This window comes from Paramisgurnus dabryanus, chromosome 15, assembly GCF_030506205.2.
Source record: "Paramisgurnus dabryanus chromosome 15, PD_genome_1.1, whole genome shotgun sequence".
In the NCBI taxonomy this organism is placed as follows: Eukaryota; Metazoa; Chordata; class Actinopteri; order Cypriniformes; family Cobitidae; genus Paramisgurnus; species Paramisgurnus dabryanus.
In genome coordinates this window covers 32,130,819-32,155,958 of record NC_133351.1, presented here as the reverse complement: position 1 = coordinate 32,155,958, position 25,140 = coordinate 32,130,819, and the positions used below count along the sequence as shown (strand labels likewise).

General features: G+C 41.3%; 1 protein-coding gene across 1 annotated transcript; it reads right to left on the bottom strand.

Moving 5' to 3' along the window:
• Positions 1-1,180: 1,180 nt before the first annotated feature.
• Positions 1,181-24,715, bottom strand: kif5aa (kinesin family member 5A, a). The gene is made up of 29 exons (XM_065293118.2): positions 24,253-24,715; positions 22,930-23,017; positions 18,154-18,227; positions 17,903-18,007; positions 17,757-17,805; positions 17,614-17,669; positions 17,425-17,512; positions 16,572-16,696; positions 16,239-16,343; positions 15,971-16,119; positions 15,128-15,276; positions 13,714-13,928; positions 13,529-13,597; positions 12,492-12,698; positions 12,058-12,204; positions 11,526-11,714; positions 7,252-7,369; positions 7,110-7,168; positions 6,810-6,916; positions 6,605-6,706; positions 6,452-6,512; positions 6,148-6,219; positions 5,964-6,068; positions 5,611-5,827; positions 5,364-5,508; positions 5,217-5,281; positions 4,724-4,751; positions 2,263-2,350; positions 1,181-2,175 (listed from the first exon to the last, which is right to left on the bottom strand). The coding sequence occupies exons 1-28, from the start codon at positions 24,379-24,381 to the stop codon at positions 2,272-2,274; spliced, it is 3,102 nt and encodes a 1,033-aa protein (XP_065149190.1). The 5' UTR covers positions 24,382-24,715; the 3' UTR covers positions 1,181-2,175; positions 2,263-2,271.
• Positions 24,716-25,140: the final 425 nt, after the last annotated feature.

Sequence of the window (25,140 nt, the reverse complement as noted above, 5' to 3'; positions counted from 1 at the left end):
AAAAGTAAACGCTACAGGCTATTTTTTGTAAATTCCTTCATTCGAATAGAAAATAAAATACAGTTATAATAATAATAATAATAATGGCATATAATTTTTTGTCTTTCAAAAAAAAACAATTTAAATACCGAGAATCGAATCGAACCGTGTCCTTAGAATCAAAAAAGTAATCGAATCGAGGATTTGGAGAATCGTGACACCCCTTTAAAATCAAACATGGAAAAAAAAGTGTCACATTTCTGGCTGATGTCAGAGGTATTCAGGCCAATCACAACGTACAGGTAAGCTGGCCAATCGAAAGACACTGCGCTTTTCAGGACGATGAGCTTTTTACAAATCTATGCATTTCAGGGAGGCAGGGCATAAAAGAGCAACAGTAATGTACGGAAAAACAGGTGGAAAACAATGTGTTTTTGAACCATAAACCACGCGAACACATTGTTTACACCAAATGCTCAAAATAACATTTTAGCAACGTAATAGGGGTTCTTTAAAATAGCACTAATCAAATTATTTTCCATGGTAGTGTGAGTGCAGCTTTGTCATATCCATAACATTGTTTTCCTTTCTCCATTTGTTGGGTATTACTGCTTCTGGCTTGTGCATTTTAATTCACAGAATTCCTACAAATTATGTTGTCTCCCAAAAACTCGTCCTCATTGGTCACATCCATAACGCATGTATATTTTATGTATAGACTGAAATATACAGATTTTTTTCTGATCATCAGGGGTTAAGCCCCTTAGGTGTCACCCTAATGGGTGAAAACTACACTCTTAGAGCTTTTACTGAAGTTAACATAGGCGGGACAGTGACATTTTACAGGATAAAATATTTTACAGGATAAAAATTTTCATAAATGAATCAATTACTCTCCCTACATAATTTATTATACAAAACACCGTTGAAATGTATTTAGAGGCTTAGACCTTTCCAACGATAAATAGTTTGTAGTGATAGATTAAAATTTACATCAACAATATTAAAGTAAACTTGCGTGTCCCGTATTCGGGACGGCAACGCTTAACATGTTTAAGCAAATGCCAACATCTGTGAAATGACTCTGGTCTGTAAGATCTATGCAGCAGTGCTCTCTTTCTCTCAAATGTTAAAAAGTCTTGTGTGTGTTGTTCACAAATGGACACATGAACACTGAGACAAAAAAGAATCAGAATCAGCATTTTCTTTAAATTACATTTATTTTTGGGGTCGGCTTCCAGCACACTTCCACACTGTACATAAAGCAACCTTCAATAAAGATATCTTGGCTAACTCAGGAGCTATTGCACATCTGACTCTTAAATATTTTCTCTTCTAATGGTGACAGTAAAGGAGTTTCTCAAGCACACGTGAGAATACATTTCAATGCCAACTAAATCTATGATTAAACCATCGTAATACAGTTTATACAGCCGCAGACAGAAATTATCTTGCTTTAAATAAGACTTCAAGGAGAAGACGAAGGAACGAGTGACACACGTCAGAAGAGATGAGAGAGATTTTAGGATTCTCAAGAGAAAAGACCAAACACTACTGATTCTCTCATCCTGATTGGCTGATCAGGATTTCCTGAGAGAAATCTGAGCTATGATTGGTCGGAGCTTTTGAGAAAATAACTAAAGCATTTTAGACATTCTTATGCATCAACTCGAGCAAGTGTAGGGAAGAATTTATAAGATATGTTATATTGATGACAGCATTAATACAGCCATCTTATTCATTTGTCATAGGAAAACAAACACAATGCAAATTAAATTTAAAATGGTTTTTGCACAATTGGAGGTAGTCAATACTTATATGTATCAAAATCTACACAATGACACTTACCTTTACATGTAAATTTAAATTTGTGTGTATTTGTGCACGCACGTACACATTGTTCGTCTTTAAGGCTCAGCAAGACTAAAGGGAAATTGTTTCTGTATTGTAACGCAAGCAGTATAGATTGTGTATTCCAATATCTATGTATAGATTAGTTTACAACCTATGTGCTGTTTTCTGACTAAACAAACCAACATGCAACAGTGAGATACAAGAGACAGGATACATGATATGAGTGCATGAAGATTATTGTGTAGAATATAAGACAGTACAGGTAGATAGTGAAGGAAACTGGGAATGAAATTTGTGACGAGAGCTAAACGGCTGCATGCAGACATCGGAGATGTGGAGAATCTACAGAAAACAAGAGAACAAACATTGAATTATAAAACATATCAACATTAGTTATTCATTCACAGTGTGTGCGTGTGTGTCACCTACATTAAATGATTAACTGGCTGCGGTTCCCTGCTGCATGATATAGACTCGTGAAGCATCATCCAGTGCACTGCCACAGTGAACATCACTCCTAATAACAAAACATATTCAATATGACCCACATGACCACAACACATGTCTGCTGATGTTTACATATCACATATTAGGTGAAATGGCAGGTCTTCTGCCACATTGAGTGTTTGTAAGCATGTAAAGTACAGTATTGTGACTGCATGAGCTAAAGACCTAAACATTCACATGTTTGTGTAGGGTATGTTCCTGACCTTAAAGGAATATTCCATTTTCTTAAAAGAAAAATCCAGATAATTTACTCACCACCATGTCATCCAAAATGTTGATGTCTTTCTTTGTTCAGTCGAGAAGAAATTATGTTTTTTGAGGAAAACATTGCAGGATTTTTCTCATTTTAATGGACTTTAATAGAGGCCAACATTTAATACTTAACTCAACACTTAACAGTTTTTTTCAACAGAGTTTCAAAGGACTCTAAACGATCCCAAACGAGGCATTAGGGTCTTATCTAGCGAAACGAGTGTCATTTTTGACAAGAAAAATAAAAAATATGCTCTTTTGAACCACAAGTTCTCTGTTGATTATCTCCCCAGATGTGTCTTGTTATCTTGTTACCCATGTGTATATATTGCACTAGTTGCAGTGCTTCCCAATCCTGGTCCTCGAGCACCCCCTCTGTAAATAGGTTGGATGATTTTCTCTGCGATGCTGTCAGGACTAGACTCACCATCAACTGAATTTGCTCAGGAAAGCTAGGGGAGGCAGGTGGACTTTGATCTGTTCTGAGGTACCATGTCCTGAGGACTTTTCATTATCTTCAAACAAGCTATTATTTCAACTATAACAGTTTTACTTGACCTTTGTTTAAATTAAATATTACATTCAGTTTAATTATTTCTGTAATACTGCTAATCTTAGTAAATCTTATCTTATATCAGTTGCCCCACCCACTCATCACCGTTCTTCGTGGATTAAATGCGATTTGTATTTAGGGGTTTATTGTAAAATAAGGTAAGTCAAACAGAGAAATATATTGACCCATTTGTATGCCTTTTGTGGCTCATAAGAGACCTACAAAAGACCTAGCTGGATCCCATCTCTATCCCATGTAGACAGACTCATGTAAGCACCAAATGGGAGCTATCTGGTTAACCCATATAGGCCCTATAAGGAGATGATCAAGGCTCCATCATCAGCCCATTTGGGCTATGAAACCTACATAAAACCTATTTGGGTCCCGTCTCTATCCTATGTAGACAGACTCTTGTAGGCACCAAATGGGAGCTACCTGGTTAACCCATATGGGCCCAATGAGGAGCCCATCAAGGCTCTATTATCAGACCATCGCCTAAGACAGTGGTTTTCAAACTGGGGGCCGCGAGATGGTGCCAGGGGGGCCCCAGTTTTATGACATTTTATGAAATACATTAATTTATCATGAATTCTGTGTAATTAAACCTAAAAAAATAAGGCTACTAACCAAAAGCACTAATTTTTTGTATAATTTAATGGTTTTTTTTTATTAAAATATTGAGTTTTAGAACAGTTTTTTGTCACAAATTTTTTTTGGGGGGGCCGCGAAGGAATGCACTGTACACAAGGGGGGCCGCACGCTGAAAAGGTTTGGGAACCACTGGTCTAAGAGACCTACAAAAGACTTAGCTGTGTCCCAACTCTATCCCATGTAGACAGATTTCTGTAGGTACCAAATGGGAGCTACTTGATTAACCCGTATGGGCCATATATAGTGCCTATCAAGGGCCTATCATCAGCCCATCTGGGATAACCAATGTGGGGCCACCATGGAAAAGAGGGCAAAATTAGCTGGGTCCCAGTTGGGTAGCCCATGTGGACTCCACATATCAGCCCAGGTGCAACATGGGTGTTTTGGCTGGAAAGGCACTTCAGTGAGCCTCTAAATCTGTTTTCTCAAATACTGATTGGTCAAATTTAAATGCACACATTAAAGGCAGGGTCCATGATCTCTGAAAGCCAATGTTGATATTTGAAATCACCTAAACAAACACGCCTCTACCCCAATAGAATCTGGACCTTCTGTCGATAGAGCCGCCCCACACATACGCAACCCAGGCAACGATGTTGTTAAGTAGACACGCCCCTTACTGCTGATTGGCTACAAGTGTGTTTGGAAGTCGGCCTGACTCCCTTTTCCAAAACGCTTTTCAGATATTGTGCACTCTGCCTTTAATTGTGAACTTCATTAAATGATAACTCTGTGTCTTAAACTGGTCTACTAAACAAATAAATCTACAGACATTTACTCTGCTCGCACTAAATCTCCACATCAATGTAAGTTTCACTCAACAAAGCAGGTAAGTCTCTCAGTTTAATGTCAGTTCTTGCAGTGGTGTTTATCTCAACAACTCATACAGCAGATAATACAAATGACTGAAGAGTAAATACCCCTCACCTGTTATCATTTATATCTGTGCTGTTTCCTAGAAAGGACAAAGCAAACAATAAAAGATTATCACTGTTACAATAAAGTAAAAAATATCTAGTATTCACATAATTTTCCCAGCTCTTATCACATTAGAAGCAATAAAAACAAAGTACTGTAGTCCAGACACAGCCATCACTGATGAGCAGAAGAAAATAATACAGTCAATTTTAACCGTGTTAGTTTGCATTATGATCTTATTTATGTTGTGTGGTTTATACTGAAAGTGGTTTTAAGCCAGAAACTGATTGCATCAAATCATGATCACATCTGATCATGTGTAAATGAATTGCTATCACTTGATTCATTATTTAATTTTAATAACTTGCCGGTCCAGTCAAGAGAGCCTGTGAGGACATAAAGAATAACCTGACACGACATTATTTCATCACGAGTAAAGTGTTCATGTAATCATCACCAACACAGACACTCACTGTCCTCCTCGCTCCAGAACTCAACTCACCGTTCTCTACGTCGAGCGGACAGGAGCTCAGTATGTCTACGGATCTCACAGTGCTGTATCCAACTCTAAAACACACATGGGAGCAGGTGAGATGAGCATCACAGGACAATGAGACAGAGACACCGACTGCGATACGGTGATACTCACGTGTTGTTGGTTTTCTGGAAAGCAGCGGTTTCCTCTTGTTGGAAGAGTGCGTTGCTGTAAGACGTGGCAGGCTTGCTTGTACGTATGGAGGAGAAGCTTGTGGGCGATGTGGCTGCGACATGGTGTCCGGGTCTTACAGGCTTAGCTGCAAGAGGTTAAAAAGCAATCAAATTGTATACTTGTTTACATGCTTCTAATTAAAAGCAGGACATTGTGCTTCGTTAAGATGCGTGTGATGATGCGCTACCGATCTGAGCTGCATTAGGACGGCGCAGCGGATAACGCAGGCGCATTGCGTCACGTATACGCTCCACCTCCTGCTGGTAGCGACGGCGGTCATTCATGGCACCCTGCTTGGCATCCTTCAGTGCTGCCTCCAGCGCCCGAACGCGCTCAGCCGTAGAACGAAGACGCTTCTCCAACTTCGGAAGCTCACAGCGCAAATCTGCATTATCACGTACCAGCTGTGTGAAGAGAAAGATGTACTTCAAGTTATTAAGAAATACATATATACTGTATAGACTAGAATTTCATCATATTTCCCCTTTTATATATCGTGCCACCCTATAATTTAGTGCATGTCTGTCTGTGCATCCTGACCTGTTTATGAACCTTTGTAAGCTGATCCAGGTTGTTCTCAAGAAAGGAAATCTTCTGTTTCTGAGTGTTAGACCCCCCATGATCATCAGGTCCAGTTTCTGTACTCTACAGACGAAACATTTATCAAATCAAACTGCTTGAGATGCAGTGAAAATCTGTCACAACATTGACATTTGTAACTAACTTTTTTAACTCGAGTCGTGAGGTCTTGAACGAACAGCTTGCGCAGGTTGTGGAGGGTCTGGAGTTCACGGGCCTGAGACAGACAGAGAAACACATGATGATATACTGTAGATCACAACTATATGAAAGTCAATACGTCATCATATTCAGAAAAACCAGACACACATTTACAATCATCAAGTCCTCAAACCTCTACTCCGGACACTCGGAATATCATCATATCCATTAAGAAACACATAAGTCAGAGAGAAAGAAAGAGGAAATGTTGAGTGTAATCAAGGAGGTGTACAGTATTTAAAACTTACCACAGTCTCCTCAAGGCCTTTAAGATCCTGTTTAGACTGCGCATGTCTCTCCTGCTGAAAGCTGAAGGAAAGAAAACAAATGTTGGCATTCACTAATTTCACTGCTGCACCATGACATCTCAATGTATGTTTATCTGTAATAGTTTAACATACGACAGCTGATCCAGACAGGCGCTTTTGGTTTCGTCTTGCATCTTCAGGTTACTGAAACTGGACCGCACGTGAGCCAGCTCCAGCTCCAGAGCTTGATTCTTACTGGATAACAGGTTATGACATCTTTATAGTTATTCATGATTTAAATGAAACATGTAGTGCTAATGGACTACATAACAATGTTGAATTGTTGAAGTAAACTGACTCTGTAAGTTCATCAATGAGTCGCTGTTTCTCATTGATCTCATCCCTCAGGTGGCTCAGTTGACTCTGACGTGACTCCACATGGACAGCAGAACGACCAGCAATCTTCTGCAGAAACGCACAGAAACTTGTGAGAATGAATCACATGATAAATCACATTTTTTATTACGACCTTAAATCTGTGGAATCATCTGTTGGTCATCATTACCACTCTGTATCTTTATAAAATACTACAACATATTCATGTAACGTGTTAAAGTAAAGGAGAAATGATCAGGAGTTGCAGTTTAATCTCTCTCACCTTCCCATCAGCCTCTCTGTCTGCCTTCTCTCCTTCATTCAGCCCAGACACATGACTCTCTGAAATCCAAACATGATAAATTACTGACAGGATTATATCTGACTTTAGATTAAATAAATGTGTGTGTGTGTGTGTGTGTTACCTGAGTTCTGCAGCATGTACAGTTCTTCACTCAGAGCATCATAATTATCCTCCAGCTGCCTCTTCTTATGCTCCACGTTCTGCATATACTCAGTGAGAGATCGAATCTTTGCCTCATGCTAAGCACACAAACACACACACACAAATGGCCAGTGAAGTCAATGGTATTCGTTTTACATGTTTAAAATGTTCAGAACAAGGTTTTAACTATATCAAGTATCTCATGAACTCAACTCAGTTACACAGCACAGATTTGTTTTACAATATTAGTGAGAACTCATCTCACAGTGTTTCCTACAGACTTACAGCTTATTTGTGGCGGTACAACCACCAGGGGGTATAAATGAATATTGGGTAACGTCTCGGTTACGTATGTAAACCTCGTTCCCTGAAGGAACGGAACGGACACGTCACGTCGTGATTGACGAATTGGGAACTCGCTTAGAGAGAACAATCTGCTTCGAATACTACTAAAACGCCAATGAACTTGGCATTGAGATATTTGCATAATGCTGGCGCCGCCCCGCCAGGTGCGTATATAAGCAGCAGGTGCAAATATGGAAATTAGCTTCTTTTTCGCTGAGAAAGCCGGAAAGTGTGACCGGCCGTAAACAGCAGGGAGCAGTCCTGTGGCGACGGGACGTGACCAACGAATTGGGAATCCCAACAAAATGCCATTGAGGGCTGACCTCTTCCAGTGTCTGCGTAAAGCCCTCCGGTTCCACTTAAGGAGAAGGAGAATTAGGTTTTAAGGCAGAAGGCCCGGCACTAGATGTTCCTTTAACCCCACAGTAGTGCCAGCAGTCTGCTGTCTTTGCGAAGAGCACCAATCGACGAAAAGGTTCCATTTAACCGCGTAAGCCCGTATTTACAGCGGATTTAAAAGAGGAACTATATTTTATGGCGTAATAGCACTTTTGGGAGTACTTCAACTCGCCTGAAAAATCCGCTTCCCTTCTCCCTCTCATAATGGGAGAGGGAGGGTGTTACTGCGCCGAGTCTAAGTACTCCCATAAGTGCTATTACGCCATACAATATAGTTCCTCTTTTAAATCCGCTTAGAAAAGCGCTGCGTTTTATTTTGTATCACCAAACTTGCTTGTATAACTACTCGTCTTAAATAGGAAAAATGTTGATGTGTTTGGTCACTTCTAACTTTATCTCTGAGTGGTACCATTGAATGAATGGGGCTAAGCTTAATGCTATCGAAGTGTCACAGCGCGCCCCAGCGCTTACGTGCATGCCCTAAGATGATAGAGGGATGTATCAACTCTTCTTAGTTATGGTAATAACATATTTTAATATTGAAAATGAGTAGACTATTCCTTTAAGGGCTGATGGTGGGCAAAAGTCAACTGAGTTGAGGTACAAAGACAGCCGTGGCTGTGTAGGCAAAGCAGGGCTCTGCTGAGGGAAACGTGGGCTAGTAGGATTAACCCCACGAAAAATACTCACAAAGGAACCCGATGGGACGCATTGTGGATGCCCGAGCCAAACACATAGGTTCGCGAGGATGCAGCTAGTGAGAGGCTGGCAGCAAACCATTACGCATTTTTGTCTTAATTGCCTTCCATACTGATACTCAGTTTGGAGCATCAGTTGGAGGCTGCGAGCTTCTCTGTGCTTCCCCTAGCGAGGAAAGAACACGAGAGGAGACAGGCTCGACACGAACACTGTAAAATCTAATGAACTTATTAGTTGTCACCCAACCAGCAGCTCTGCAGATGTCTGTTAGCGAGGAACCCCGAGCGAGTGCCCACGATGAGGCAACGCTTCTAGTAGAGTGCGCTCTCAAGTTAAATGGACAAGGAATACCCTGCAGATTATAAGCAAGGGCGATAGTATCAACTTTCCAATGAGACATCCTCTGCTTAGTGACAGCTTTCCCTCTCTGCTGATCACCGTAACAAACAAAGAGCTGATCTGAGGTCCTGAGGCTTTGTGTGCGATCCACATAGAGGCGCAGAGCGCATACGGGACATAATAAAGCCATGGTTGGGTCTGCCTCCTCCTGGGGGCAGCGCTTGCAAGCTCACCACCTGATCTCTGAAGGGAGTGGTGGGAACTTTAAGCACGTAGCCTGGCCTGGGTCTGAGTGTTACGCTCGAGACATCAGGACCAAACTGAAGGCACGAATCGTCGATGGAGAATGCATGAAGGTCACCTACACTCTTAACAGAGGCCAATGCTAGCAGGGTCAGAGTTTTCATTGACAAAAACTTCAGACTCACAGACTGCAAAGGCTTGAACGGGGGTCCCTGCAGGGCTTTCAGCACCATGGACAGGTCCCAAGGAGGAATAGAGGGAGGGCGCGAAGGATGTAGCCTTCGTGCATGCGCCTCTTAGAAATCTAATAATTAAATCGTGCTGGCCAACCGATCTGCCGTTTATTAAAGAGTGATGTGCAGATATAGCGGCGACGTCAACTTTAATGGTGGAGGGTGACAGCCTACCATCTAACCCAGTGGTCACCAATCCTGGTCCTGGAGGGCCAGTGTCTCTGCAGAGTTTAGCTCCAACCCTAATCAAACACACCTGAAGCACCTTAATTAGCTGCTTCAGGTGATTTTGATTAGAGTTGGAGCTAAACTCTGCAGAGACACCGGCCCTCCAGGACCAGGATTGGTGACCACTGATCTAACCGGTGTTAAAGGTATGTAAGCACGGTATTAATGGGGCATTCTCGGGGGTCCTCGCGTTGCGAAGAGCACCAATCGACGAAAAGGTTCCATTTAACCGCGTAAGCCCGTCTTGTGGACGGCGCTCGAGCCGCGGCGATGGTGTTAGATACCGCTTGTGATAAATCACCTAAACCTTGAGCGCGCTCAACGACCATACATAGAGATCCCACAGGTCGGGGCGCGGGTGCCATAATGTGCCCCCTCCTTGAGAAAGAAGGTCCTTCCTCAGGGGAATCCGCCAGGGAGGGGCTGTCGCGAGGAGCATCAGTTCTGGAAACCAATTCCTGGTCGTCCAGTAAGGCGCGACCAGTAGAAGGCTCTCCTCATCCTGCCTGACCTTGCACAGTGTCTGTGCGATTAAGCTCACTGGTGGAAATGCGTATTTGCGCATCCCCCGCGACCAGCTGTGTGCCAACGCATCCACGCCGAGGCTGCCCTCGGTTAGTGAATAAAATAGGCGACAGTGGACGAGTCTCCCATGAGTTAGGGTTAGGTTAGGTGGTTGAGTCTCCCATGGGTTAGGGTAAGGTGGACGTGTCTCCTATGAGTTAGGGTTAGGTGGACGGTTCTCCCATGGATTAGGGTTAGGTTAGGTGGACGAGTCTCCCATATGTTAGGGTTAGGTTAGGTGGACGAGTCTACCGTATGTTAGGGTTAGGTTAGGTGGACGAGTCTCCCGTGAGTTAGGGTTAGGTTACGTGGACTAGTCTCCCGTGGGTTAAGGTTTGGTGGACGAGTCTCCCGTGGGTTAAGGTAAGGTGGACGAGTCCCCCATGGGTTAGGAGTTAGGTTAGGTAGACAAGTCTCCCATAAGTTAGGGTTGGGTGAACAAGTCTCCCATAAGTAAGGGTTAGGTCGACGAGTCTCCCATATGTTAAGGTTAGCTTAGGTGGACAAGTCTTCCATGGGTTAAGGTTAGATGGATGAGTCTCCCATGGGTTAGGTGGATGAGTCTCCCATGAGTTAGGGTTAGGTTAGGTGGTTGAGTCTCCCATGGGTTAGGGTAAGGTGGACGAGTCTTCCATGGGTTAGGTGGACGGTTCTCCCATGGGCTAGGGTTAGGTGGACAAGTCTCCCATTGGTTAGGGTTAGGTGGACGAGTCTCCCATATGTTAGGGTTAGGTTAGGTGGAAGAGTCTCCCATAGGTTAAGGTTAGGTGGACGAGTCTTCCATGAGTTACAGTGGACGAGTCTCCCATGGGTTAAGGTGGACAAGTCTCCCACGGGTCAAAAAACCACCAGCACCACACTGGTGTCCAGGTGTTCCCAAAGGGGCCTGTAAGGGTCATCATAGCCCTGGAGTCCCTAGCCGGAGGCCTGCTCTTATTTCCCTGGTCTAATTGTGCTCCTCTGTTACCCCACTAGATTAATCCATTATATTTTTAACTGTTTCTTGTGTTTTTTCTAGAGTTATGAATATGGATGTTTTCTTCCTCCTTAGTTCCTTCCGGCTATCTGCAGGATAGAATTAACTAACTAGCAAGGAACATTTCGTACCCCCATTCTTTAAAATAAACATGACCTGACAGATTTATGACCCATTTGACTAGTGAGAGACTCTTAAAATCATGCAGTGTATCTTGCGCTTACACACCTGTGAGATGAGGAGCTGGCAGGAGGAGAGCTCTCGGCTAGTTTCTTCCATCTTGCGATGACACTCTAGCTGCATGTTTTCCAGCTGTCTGCAACGCTTCACCATGGACTTCACCTCCGACTTGATCTTACTGATGTAGAGGCGTGCCACAGTGAACTCCTCCTCAATGGCTCCACTGATCTCCACCGGCTACACATATAAACAGAGAGGAGACATTGAGATTAACACACACACATGCCTGCTGGTTAATACCCCATTTGAGTCATGTAAAAATCTACAGTAACAACTTTAATGTGAAACACCCAGGGCCTAAAACTAACTTTGACTGGTGACTTTGGCAGAAAGACATTTAGCTCAGCTTTTTTTGGTGAGGTGCAGTAAGTGACTTAGAGATTGGATGGGGGCGCTGGGCCATTAAAGGTTGAGAAACACTGTGCTCAACAATATGCTTCATGTGCGACTATATTGACATTAGAGCACAACCTCTGGAGTTGTCTTGCTCAAATTCTCCCAGAGGAGTCTCTCAGCTTACCAGTTTGATTTCTCCATTGCCGACGATGGAGCTGAACTCGCTGAGGTCCTTCATTAACCCGTTCAACACGTCAGCGATGCGTTTCCTCTGCTGTGAGCTCACTTCCTGCATCTGAGCAAGCTCCGCCTCCAGCTCCATTAAACTCGCCTGAAAAGAAGCCAAAGGTTTAACCAGAGACATTCAATTTAACTGTACAGATTCTCACTTGATATTTGACTTCTTGATTACTGTTTATTTTTCTTCTTTGACTCATGTATAATAGAAATGTGACATCTGTCAGGTTTGCATGAATAACATCACAGCTGTGGCCTCAGATCTACTGTGTGTCATTTTTAATTGTATAGTGCTTTTCACAAAACATTGTTTCAAATCAGCTTGTTTTATTCCTCAATATTCAAGACTTTGTTACATAGGAATGTGTTTGCATGCATTACCATCTTGTGGCTGAGTTGCTCGGCGAGCTGTTTGTTATGAAGGCTTTTCTCCTCCACCTCCTGACTCTTCTGGTCATAGTTAACAGCCAGCTCTTCTAATGCCTGCAGAACTTCTCGCACCTCAGCTTTAGCGCTATCGCTCTCCGTCTGCAGTCGACCCAGTTCTGTCTGGACCTTATCACTGTCACCACGTGAGGACGCCAGCAACTGTAACATACACAGAAGATCGAGTGGCTCTCTTCGTGGTTTCATAAGATGTTTGCATTGCTACAATGTTGCAGCAACTAGCTGTATCTGATCTTTTACAAAAGCCTTTAACAAAAATGAAATTATGGTATTTTTTAAGAAACCTACCCATATTTGAGAGGTAATAAAAAAGAACAAATGACGAAAGGATGTTTATTTAAGGATGCTTGTTTAAAAGCAAAAGGGTCTGTTCAATTATTTAATGAAGAAAATGTTCTGGAAGGCAATAAAATGTTGTAAAATCATAAAAATGCTGCCGCTGGCTGGCAACTTTTTGAAAAAAAATGCTAAAAAAGAGTTAAATAAACTGTGACTGAGTTAACCGTGTTCCTCTAGCTTAAATTGTTTAAGCAGCATAAGGTTGTGGATGCAGAGAACAAACTTACTGATGAAAATTTTGGATTCAAGTGCCTGCTAAAGGCATTTAGGGCGCACTCACCCTATCCAAATCAAACCGTGCTCCAGAGCGATTGTCTCCCCTCCCTACTCTCCCAGAAGCTTGCACTTACACTGTACTTTTGTACTTAAGCCCCGGCGCGCTTTTGTCATTATGATGAGATTGTTTTAAAGAAAGCAGGAAGTAAAGCACTCTCTTGACCCATAGTAATGTTACATCTTTTTTAAGTCCCATCGACATCGTGTTCCACGCCTGAGCCCAAGTAAACCGCGCTCAAGCCCACCTCTGCAAGCCGGCCAAGGCGCAATTAACCAAACCGTTTGGAAAGTGTGAGTGCGCCCTAAGGTAAATCTAAACTGGGCAGTGATGATTTTGACAAAATGTGACCACTGACCTCATCTTGATCTAAAATCTGTTCCTTCAGTTTCTCCACCAGCTGACACTGAAGATTGATCTCATCATCCTAGAAGACACAGAGCCACATAATATATGTCCGGTAAATCAGATACAATTTATTTTTAATAAATAGTGTAGAGCAAACGTGATGTGTAATATTGAGTTATTATGCAATATGTTTACCTTATCATCCAGCTGTCTGTAAAGTTTGCGAATCTCCTCCTCATATTTCTGCCGCTCCTCCTCAGAGATCCGCACTACGATGGAGGAGGAGTCAGAGTCTCTGTCTCTTATCTGCTGATGCTCAGATGATCGATCATTATCCAGAGAGACCTCATCATTGGCATCCAGCTTCATCAGACCAGGATCCGTCTGTTCGGTTTCTGGAACATTCTCTCCTGTGAGACACATCCTCTTTATCAGCTTTTACACAGCATCAGTACTCATCTCAAATTAATCAATGAAAAAACATCACTCTTTTATTTACAAAGAGAATGAAAAACACAGATATGAGGGCGTCAATATGTTGATGAGATTGTTCAGTGTCTAATCAAGAATCTTTTATTACTACAGACTGCAATGTCAACTTTTTTGTGGTTGTTCGGCACAATAACTGTGGTTCTCAATCATGTTCCTGGTTATTCACTGCTCTGCACATTTTGTAGGTCTCTCTTACAGTAACTCTGAATGAGTACTAAACGGTACTAAAATAATTATTATCTGTCACAATAAAAAGATTTGGTCAAGCACTCTTACAATATAAATAAGAAATTGAGTGAAGCCTGCTCCTACGACACAATTATATACCAGTATGAAAGTGTTAAGGGCCAAACTTTTATTTGTTTTATTCTTCAGACGAATAAGCCACCAATATCCCACTTATTTTCTGACACTGGCCACACTAAACACACCAATTCAACAAAATGTCGCTATGAGACGTACAGTAGCACTTTGGTCAAACTGCACGAAAAATGTTCACATTGCATCACATTGCCTACTAAGGGTTAATGTTGCCACATGGTGATCAACAGGTAAAATGACAAATTTTAACTCTTTGCAAAAGGAAAAACCACAAAGAATCAAGAATGCATGATAATAAGGTGTTATGGCTTTGCAATCAAAAAATGGCGTTATAATGAAAGTCAATGGGGCAAAAAAGCCACTAACAACTAATTATGGATAAAAAAAATAAAAACTGATGCTGCACAAAAACTAAAAATGCATCAAAGCCAATGTTTTTACCAATCTTTGGCATGCCCAAGACTGTGAAAAATCACTGTGAAAAATCCAGTCTACAATCACTTTTTGTATTAAAAATCTGCCAGCGACATCACTTATGAACTTGGCAATTAAAGAGTTAAAATCATGGAAATTTTGTAAACATTTGGTAGTTTTGATCAGTACTGAGGGTGATTAATCTAGTGAATTAATTCACTTGTCGTGAGCCTACTGTAGTTTGTGGCCTTTCACTTGGTTTCATAAAACTTGACGTTGCCCTCAAATCAAAAAGTTTACAGAGCTCTGATTTACCTCATTTATTATATGTGTATTGAGTGATGTGTATGTGACATGAAGAAAGTTGGTTTATTAGTCTCACCACTACGCCAGCGCTTCAGCTCCATCTCCAGTCTCTGGATGGTGTCTCTTAGACTCTTGCTCTTCTCTTTCTCCTTCTCATACTTTCTCTTCCACTGTTCAGCAGTCAGCTCCAGGTTGATGGAGGCGGCGTTCTTGATGGTTTTAGCACTGAAACACACACAGACAGATCAACAACTGTATATTTGCCTGCTTCCAGTAAAATATATTTAAACATCATCCAGAATCACCACAATTTTCATATGAAGCAACTGTCAACTAACAACATACCGTATACAGTCACCTAAAGGATTATTAGGAACACCATACTAATACTGTGTTTGACCCCCTTTCGCCTTCAGAACTGCTTTAATTCTATGTGGCATTGATTCAACAAGTTGCTGAAAGCTTTCTTTAGAAATGTTGGCCCATATTGATAGGATAGCATCTTGCAGTTGATGGAGATTTGTGGGATGCACATCCAGGGCACGAAGCTCCCGTTCCACCACATCCCAAAGATGCTCTATTGGGTTGAGATCTGGTGACTGTGGGGGTCATTTTAGTACAGTGAACTCATTGTCATGTTCAAGAAACTAATTTGAAAAGATTCAAGCTTTGTGACATGGTGCATTATCCTGCTGGAAGTAGCCATCAGAGGATGGGTACATGGTGGTCATAAATGGATGGACATGGTCAGAAACAATGCTCAGGTAGGCCGTGGCATTTAAACGATACCCAATTGGCACTAAGGGGCCTAAAGTGTGCCAAAAAAACATCCCCCACACCAGTGCATTAATGAGAAATTGAACAGGTGTTCCTAATAATCCCTTTGGGTGAGTGTATGTTTTGTGTGTGTTTGTGTTACCGCTGTCCAAACATGAGAGTGGATTTGGTCTCGGCATCATTGTAGCTCGAGGGGGAGCAGCAGATGAACATGGTGGTCCGGCAGTTTCCTCCCAGAGAATCCTGCAGGATCCTGGTCATCTTACTGTCTCGATACGGCACATGAGTCTTCTGCTCACACACGAGAGAAATAACAAAACATATGGCCATGAGTGTGAATAAACAGTATCTGTGTGTGTGTGTGTGTGTGTGTGTGTGTATGCACTGTAAGTGTGTGTTTGTGTGCTTACGGTTCCTTCAGCAAGAGCGGAGATGACGTTGCCCAGAGAAGACAGAGATTTGTTAATGTTTTTAGCTTCATCCAGAACAGCTCCAGCAGCACCGGTCTTACTGACCTATATTAACACACAACACACAGACGATCTGATATTTCATCTGATGATATGACTGATCCTTACAAACATCTATCAGTTATTCATCTATATGCGTAATTTGACGGGTGGGACATGTCCCCACCACTTTTTGCCAAAGTTGATTACGTCCCGACCACTTATTGGAAGAAATGTATAAGGATTTCTTGCGTTAGGTAAGTGTTAGGTGTCATGATAATGAAATGGCAAGACCTTCTCACTGCCAGCCAGATCCACCAGGTAAAGTTTTCCACAGAGTTTCTGCTCGGTCTCCACGTGTTCCTGTTTGATGTTGATCAGGAAGATGCTGTGACTACGAGAGCTGTGCTCATTCATATCTGACGGAGGAAAAACAACATTGTCTCATTCATGGCTTTTTCTCAAACATAGTATCCAAATATCCAAATTCAATATTTTGGGCTCACAGTATGTGTATACACCATAGACTGTAAATATGGACGTATTTTACCATAGGTTTGTAAAGGGCTTTTTTGAAGCCAATAGTTGACGGGGCCTGCCGTCACCATCTTAGCTGTGACCATTTAAGCCGTGCATTAATTTAATTTAATTAATTTAATTTACATGGATGAGTTACAAATAGATTGAATGACTCATATTTGCCATGTAGGGCAAAATTAGCTATACAGACCAAAAACACTTTTTGTACCAGGCTGTAAACATATTATTTTCTGCTGGAAAGTTGGACATTTTAACATAGAGGTCTATGGGATTGACTCTGTTTTGGAGCCTGCCTCTAGAGGCCAGTCTATGAATTACAGTTTATGTCACTTCTATATTGGCTTCATCAGAGAGATTGGAAGGTTGACACTATACACACAATGAATATGTAATAATCTGTAAGTATTGTAAGTCTACAGGGCTCACTACAGGCAGTATACGATCTTCATGGTGTGCTTTTGTAATGTCCAGGTCAATGTATACACAGATGTTTAGACAGTCTAAGGTAGTTTGTTGAGTCTTACTGTAGCTGGTATTAACTACAGTAGTGTTATATACTTAGAAAAGCATTTTTGAAAGAGAAATACAGTAGTACAAAAGTACTCACTGGTGACAGCGACGTGTCGATTAGACTTGCCCTCATCTATGACATCCATTACTTCTTCAGGACTGGACACAAAACGTTCAGTGCAGCCCTTGAACACACAGGAGAAACGTTTATTCACACAAAACAAACTCATGATACCTACAAATGTTATGTATGCCATTATATCGCAATATGATTTTATAAGATCACCTTCACATAAGGGACACGGTTCTTATCCTCATGGACAGCCAGGTTGGTCTTTGTGACTAAAAACAAACAACAGAGAAATAAACATAATGGAACATGTAAATACCATTTTTTACATTTATATGTACATTTCTATTTCCACAAACCATCCAAAAGATCCCGGATTTTCTCCATGTAGATCTCAAAGTAGGACACCTGGGAAAAGCCAACACTGGTTTTAGAAAAAGTGTCTAAAAGCACATGCATGGAATGAATGATATATATATATATAGTAGTGTGTGTGTGAGTTTACCTTGATGTGAAACTCCAGGTTTTCATCCATTGAGAAGATGTGATTGAAGATGTCCTCAGCGATACGCGGGATGATGCCCATCTGCTGAGGGTCATGCAAGTTGCCCTGTGGGTGAAGCCAAAAACAAACTGAGTTCATGCAGTTTCATAGTGCTGTGAAAACATGTTGATTTTTTTGAGAGCATTATTTACAGTGTGTCTGTTAAAATGATTTATTAAATGGTTTTATGAGAATCTAAACTCTAATTGTACCTCCATGGTGTGAGTTTTCCCAGAAGAGGTCTGACCATAGGCAAAGATGGTGCCATTGTAACCTCCCAGCACATCTACACACACACACAGATCAGATTATTGTCCAGACTGATTTCATTTAACTCTGATCATTGCTTAATCAGTGACATTTGATAAACCAGCTACAGATACAGATAACATTCAGACATATGAACTAGACAAAACAAAAAAAGCCTTTTGTTACAAACAGGTTTCATTTATCTACTGTAGAGCAATCCCAGTGTTATAGATGTGAACCCGAAATGATAGGCCCACCCACTAAAACAAATAGGCATGAGTTACAGAAGTCCACTTCCACTAATACATTTGACTTAATCAAAGTACCAACGTATTAAAGATTAAAGACATCAAAGTACAGAGAGAGTGATTTGAAAGCATTCAGAACAGTCTGATCTCACTGTACCTTAATGTCGTACACTAATGGGTCTGTATATAACAGCATGAAATCAAACACATCTAAACACCACTTTAGTCCAAATGTAATAACATGCATAAATTATTATACTAGGAGCACAAACAGCAAAAACCTGCATGACTGTGTGGTTTAAATAAAGCACTCAGATGCAAAAGCCACTAAACGCCACCTCAGTCACAAATTTGATAATGATATTTACCGAATGCTCTTGGCACTAATACATTTATCAAATACGTTCACATCAAATCCATTTATTTCTGGCCTCAGACCATTTAGTAATACGGCTTTGTTGGAAGAAGTCCTTTGTGCACAAAAGATTAATGTGAACGACCGTGGAATCAAATTCAAACGTAACTACCTGGACCTGAATACATCCTGAATGTGGCAGTCACACAGATCCCCTTAACGTGTGCTTCAGTTTTTTAACTTTTAATTCTGACTTTCATCATTTACAATGTTTCTAATTGCATCTTTAGTGATTTTGCAAAAGTTTACTCTTAAGCCCTAATCGCACGGGATTAGTATTACCTGGTGATCTCTGTAATAACTGTGATTTGTAATAACTGCGGAGATTGTCTGTGACCTTAATCCTGTACGAATGTCTGACCTAGCATTTTTTGTCAAACACAAAGGTCCTGTGATAATATTATTCCCGTGCAAAATGGCATCTCTGTGATTTGGCATGGTTATATATAAGTTTTCAAAGATATTGTTAGGGGCCAGTCACACCACGCCTTATTTGAATGATATTCTATGGGCAGGGAGCGTTTGCGCGCTGTTTATGCGCGCTGAGCGCCTTGCGGTTTTTGCCACCGGCCGCAGCACGCGCCTTTGAAGAAATGTTGAGAGCAGAGAAGTGCCCGACGTCATTCACGTCTTTCCATTGTCCAATCGAATGAGGGGAGAGGCCTTACGTTGTGGTGTGTGACTGCAGTCACTCACTCTCTCCTGTGTGTTTGTGCACCTCTCATCCTAAAACAAGGTCAGAGCAAGCATCCTCTTTTTAAAGTTTCTTTAAAACAAAAACAAAACATGGCATGACAAAACAAGACCATGAGGCAGTGGTGGGCCATGGAGCAGCGGCTGGCCTGGGCTGTGGAGCAGCGGCTCGGACACACCAGCAATGTTCCCTATTTAAGGGTGCTGGTGCAGCTGTGCTATTTTGGCTGTGGACACTGATGTGGCAGCCATCTTGGGTAAAGGTTCAGGCATGGCAGCCATCTTGGGAAGAGGTTCAGGCATGGTGGCCATTTTTGGAACTAGTTGAGGCATGGCGGTAATCTTGGAACTGGTTCAGGTCGTGGGGAACATCTTGGGAACCAGGTTCAGGAGTGGGGGCCTTCTTGGGAACAGGCTCTGGCATGGGGGCAATCTTGAGAACTGATTCAGGCATGGCGGCCATCTTGGGAACAGGTTTAGGTGTGGCGGCCATCTCGGGAACAGGTTTAGGCATGGCGGCATCTTGGGAACTGGTTCAGGCTTGGCGGCCATCTTGGGAATTGGTTCAGGTGTGGCAGCCATCTTAGTAACTGGTTCAGGAGTAGGGGCCAACTTGGGAACAGGTTCAGGCATGGTGGCCATCTTGAGAACTGGCTCAGGCATGGCGGCCATCTGGGGAACATTTTCAGGCATGGTGGCGGCCATCTTGGGTGTGGCAGGTGACTCAAAAGACTCCGCTTCATGGGCTGCAGTGAACTCCGTGGGAACTGTAGTGCAGTGTGTGGCCCGAACACACCACAGAGCTGTAGCCATCACTGGTAGGTTGCACTGCAGACAGGGGATAGATATCTGATGCCTCTAGGAATACCTGACTTGGGACCACTTGTGCAGCAGACATGACATGAGCAGACCCTGGTTTGATAGGCTTGACGTGAGCAGCCTTGATGTGAGCAGGCTGTGGCAAGGAAGGCTTAATGTGAGCAGGCTGTGGCAGGGTAGGCTGGATGTGAGCAGGCTGTGGCAAGGCAGGCTTGATGTGAGCAGGCTTGACATGAGCAGACTCTGGTTTTACAGGCTTGACGTGAGCAGGCTTGACATGAGCAGGCTGTGGCAAGGCAGGCTTAATGTGAGCAGGCTGTGGCAAGGTAGGCTTGATGTGAGCAGGCTGTGGCAAGGCAGGCTTGATGTGAGCAGGCTTGACGTCAGCAGGCTGTGGCATGGTAGACATGACATGAGCAGGCTGTGGCAAGCCAGGCTTGATGTGAGCAGGCTTGACGTCAGTAGGCTGTGGCATGGCAGGTATGACATGAGCAGGCTGTGGCAAGGCAGGCTTGATGTGAGCAGGCTTCACGTCAGCAGGCTGTGGCATGGCAGGCATAACATGAGCAGGCTGTGGCAAGACAGGCTTGATGTGAGCAGGCTTGATGTCAGCAGGCGGTGGCATGGCAGGCATGACATGAGCAGGGTGTGGCAAGGCAGGCTTGATATGAGTAGGCTGTGGCAAGGCAAGTTTGACTTGAGCAAGCTTGACATGAGCAGGCTATGGCAAAGCAGGCTTTATGTGAGCAGGTTGTGGCAAGGCAGGCTTAACACAAAAGATCTTTGGCATGGTAAACACTGTCGGACTACTGGGCCCCTCATCCACAGTTCCCACAGTGAAAGGAGAGCAACTCAACAATAAAGCATAGTCAATATTTTTGTAGGGTCCAAATTGAAGTATGACGTGGCATTAAACAGGATTTAGTCCAAAACGAAAAATGTCTTTCAGGAAAGTGTTATTGAAATCAACCTGATAATATAGTCATAAGAAGTCCTCCACATAATCCTCTACAGACCTCAACCAGTAGAACATTACATTCACAAGCTTGACAAAGACAATGGGAACATGAGGGCTATCTATACAGACAAGGAACCAATCAGAACATTACACACCAGGGAACAGGAAAACTAGAGACAACCATGACAATGAACGATATAAAAATTAAAGACGAACATGAAACATAGAACTTAAAAATAAAAGACTTGAACACAAGACAGAACCCTGACAGACAAACATAAAGCTTGCATGCAAGTTAGACAGTTTTGCAGCTAAAGACAGTAACATTTGTTGAATACTAATGAAATGAAAATAGTAAGATTTGTGAAAGCATTGCATTTCAATCACTGACTGATAACCATTGTATTGCCATTAAGGTAAAATTACAAAAAAAAATGCTCATTTACAAGAAAACATGTCTGAAAAAACATAGAGGGTTTTGCATCTGAGCTCTTCAAATATAATGTCATCTATATAACATCAGATTAGTGTCAGTGTTTCTCAATCGTGTCCCTGGAGGTTGACCAACACTACACATTTTTCAAATTCCTATTCAAACACACCTAAATCCAATCATCAGCTCATTAGTAGAGACTCCAAGATGGGAAATAATGGGCTCAGATGTGGGAGGTATCCAAAATCTGTTGGTGTGCCTCCAGGACCAGGGTTGGGAAACACTGATTAGCTAACACCTCTTATGAAAGTTATCAATGGTTCAACTATAGTAAACATATTAAAACAACATTATCCAGAAATTGACTATGGTCCTATCACAATAATCATTGTTTAACCAGGGTAGTTGTAAAAAAACTATTGTAATACAACTGATAATCACCCCCCCCCCCCCCAAAAAAAAAATACATGTTTACTACACTTTTAAAAGCATAATGGATTTTTTTTAAGGCAGTGGTTTTCAACTCCAGTCTGGGTGATCCTCTGCTCTCGTATCTGACAGACTCAGTTGAGTTCATTTAGAGATCTCTAGTAATGATCTGATAATCAGAGTCAGATCATGTGTCAGATAAGAGAGATTTAAAACTGCTGGTCTAGATTAAACCCAGCAGATGTGAAATTAAGAATCTTAAGATTACATCTAGAAAATTAAATCACAAATAAAGGTTTATTATAGTCTTTAAAGTTCAATCTATTTCACATATGGGATTTAATGATGAACTTTTGCTTAATGTGCATGTTATGTTTAATCTGTAATTATTAGCAAATGTTGTATTTATTATATACATGCTATGTGGTTTCTTGTATAATGCATGATTTATTGTTTATCTGGGAAATGTAGATTTAATAGTATATATTTTGTATAAGATTGATTGTGGTTATGGTTTGTGTGGACTGGAGGGGGATTCATGAGCCGAGTCTATCTGAGTAGATCTTAATCCACTACTGGTTTGCCCAAATTTTTATTTCATGATAATGATTAACTTTGTATGGAATTGCCCTGTTCAGTCAAATAATGACAAAAATGTAATGAAATCATTTCTTAAGGCAAAATAAACATATAAATATAAACATTCACAAACACACACATATACACACATATACACTGACTGACCTTTCACGATCTGCTTGGCACAGGTGTTATAAACCTGCTCTTGAGTAGTGTTAGTGGGAAACACACGGTCAAATGCAAACGATTTACCCTGCAGACACATAGGAACAGATTATACCACACATCACATTACAGCCAGAGACAAAAGAGATGAGTGACGGGAAATACACACACACACACACACACACACACACACACACACAAACTGGTTTCCAAACTTTGTGCTACCTTAGATAGGACATTTGGTCCCCACAACGTGATTATTACCAGGTACACACACACACACAGATACATTTGTGAAATACAGCTCTGGAAAAAATTAAGAGACCAATTCAAGATTATTTTCAGTTTTTCTAAATGTATTATATAGAGGTATGTGTTTAAGTAAGACTATCATTTTTGTTTCATTCTGTCATCAACATCTCTGCCAAATTCCTAATAAAAATAATTTGCAGAAAACTAATAACAGACAAACCAACAAAAAGATGCAATGTTTTCAGATCTCGAATACTTCAAAGAAAACAAGTTTATATTATTTTTTTAAACAGCACAAACTTAATGTTTTACACGTATTTTAATAATAGTTCAAAAGTGAATATTTGATGGAATAACCCTTTTTTTTAATCACATCTTTTATGTGTCCTATCATGCTCTCAGTCTTTTACATTGCTGTTGGGTGACTTTATGTCACTCCTGAGGTTTGCTTTTGTTGGAATCCAACAGACACTGGACAGAAATGATCACAATACATGTAGAGATGATGATTCAAGGCAAAAATAAAACTGGAGTGGTCTCTTAATTTTTCTAGAGCTGTATTTGTCTATGGTGTACACTTATCAGTCTAAATAGACACACACACATTCTCACTGTGACAATATAAAGTAGGCTTTTTATTCTTACATAACTGCAATATTCTCTGTAACTTTTCAAAATATCACAGTCAGATGATATTCAGCGCATGTCAATATTGATTATTTAGGATTTATTTTCCCTTAGTCAAAGAAAACTAGTCATAGGCCTACATCACCTGCCACTCCCTTCATTCACATCATCAGTCTCAGTTAACTCATGAACACATTAACACACTATACAGATATAGATATATGTATATATACAGTATATAATAACCTATAGTAATAAAAAAAGAAATTCGATTAATTTACATTTGTTTATAGGAATAATACAGCACAAGCATATAACAGCAATGTAATGTTAGATAAATAAATCTGCTGAGATAGCCTACATATATGTGTGTCTGTGTGTCATATATGTTGTTATATAGATGTCAGCATCAGTGGCCTTATCATTATGGGATGTTTATCTTACCCCGATGACGACCGTATCGTCTCCTTGAAATGTAGGCAGGAATTTGTCTCCTCGCAGGATTTCGGCCTGATTCAGCGGCCTGAAGCGACACAACACTTTAATATTACACTCAGCGACCGCGTCCGTCATGATGTCACTCACAAACCTCGAGATATCAACAACACTACAGATGAGATTTATTTGACAGAACAAGATGAAGCCGAACGGCCTGAACTCCAGCAAATGGCGGCGGATCGTCGAAACGAGCGAATCTTTAAACGTCTAAACGTTCAGCACACATCAAAGCTTTCGACGAATGATGATGGTCGTTTATTATAGATTATTAAATGTGCCTCGTCGTTGACGTAGATTATATTTGTTGTTGTAAATCTGCTCCTGCAGTGATGATGATGCTGCTGCTGCTGCTGTGCTGGTGCTGATGATGATGATGCTGTTGTCATGAGAGATGCGGATTCAGGGCGTGGCTCTGACGCTTCGCATCTCAAACAGCTCGGAAGAATGGGCGGAGCTTTCAACATAAGACGATTTTTCTATCTATAATGAATGTCATGTTTTCACTTTTCACAGTATTTTCAGTTCTGTCCACTGTCTCTTCGTGTTATCATTGAGAGGTAAATCGTTGTTTTTGCTGAAGCAGCAGATGATCACATGATCACTGTTACTTTTCTCAGCGCTGCTCGGGATGCGCTAATCACAGTACTGCATTCAGATTCTGCAATACAGATGACGACGAGCCATTTACACATAATATAATTTTTTTTTTTTAAATAGTTGTACTATAAATAGAACTGTGTTTGTAGAACTTACAATTAGTAGAAGTTAACAATTTGTAAAATTTAATAGATCGTCTTTAAAAAATGTAAAGTTTTATAATGTTAATTTTGTCTT

What these genes read in the sequence shown, in the direction of transcription:
- kif5aa (XM_065293118.2), bottom strand. Translation starts at nt 24,381, where the DNA reads ATGACGGACGCGGTCGCTGAGTGTAATATTAAAGTGTTGTGTCGCTTC. An exon ending in CCGCTCTTGCTGAAGGAACC is followed by an intron (nt 16,120 to 16,238) that starts GTAAGCACACAA and finishes GTGTGTGAGCAG; the next exon opens with AAGACTCATGTGCCGTATCG. An exon ending in ACAGAGAGGCTGATGGGAAG is followed by an intron (nt 6,917 to 7,109) that starts GTGAGAGAGATT and finishes GCGTTTCTGCAG; the next exon opens with AAGATTGCTGGTCGTTCTGC.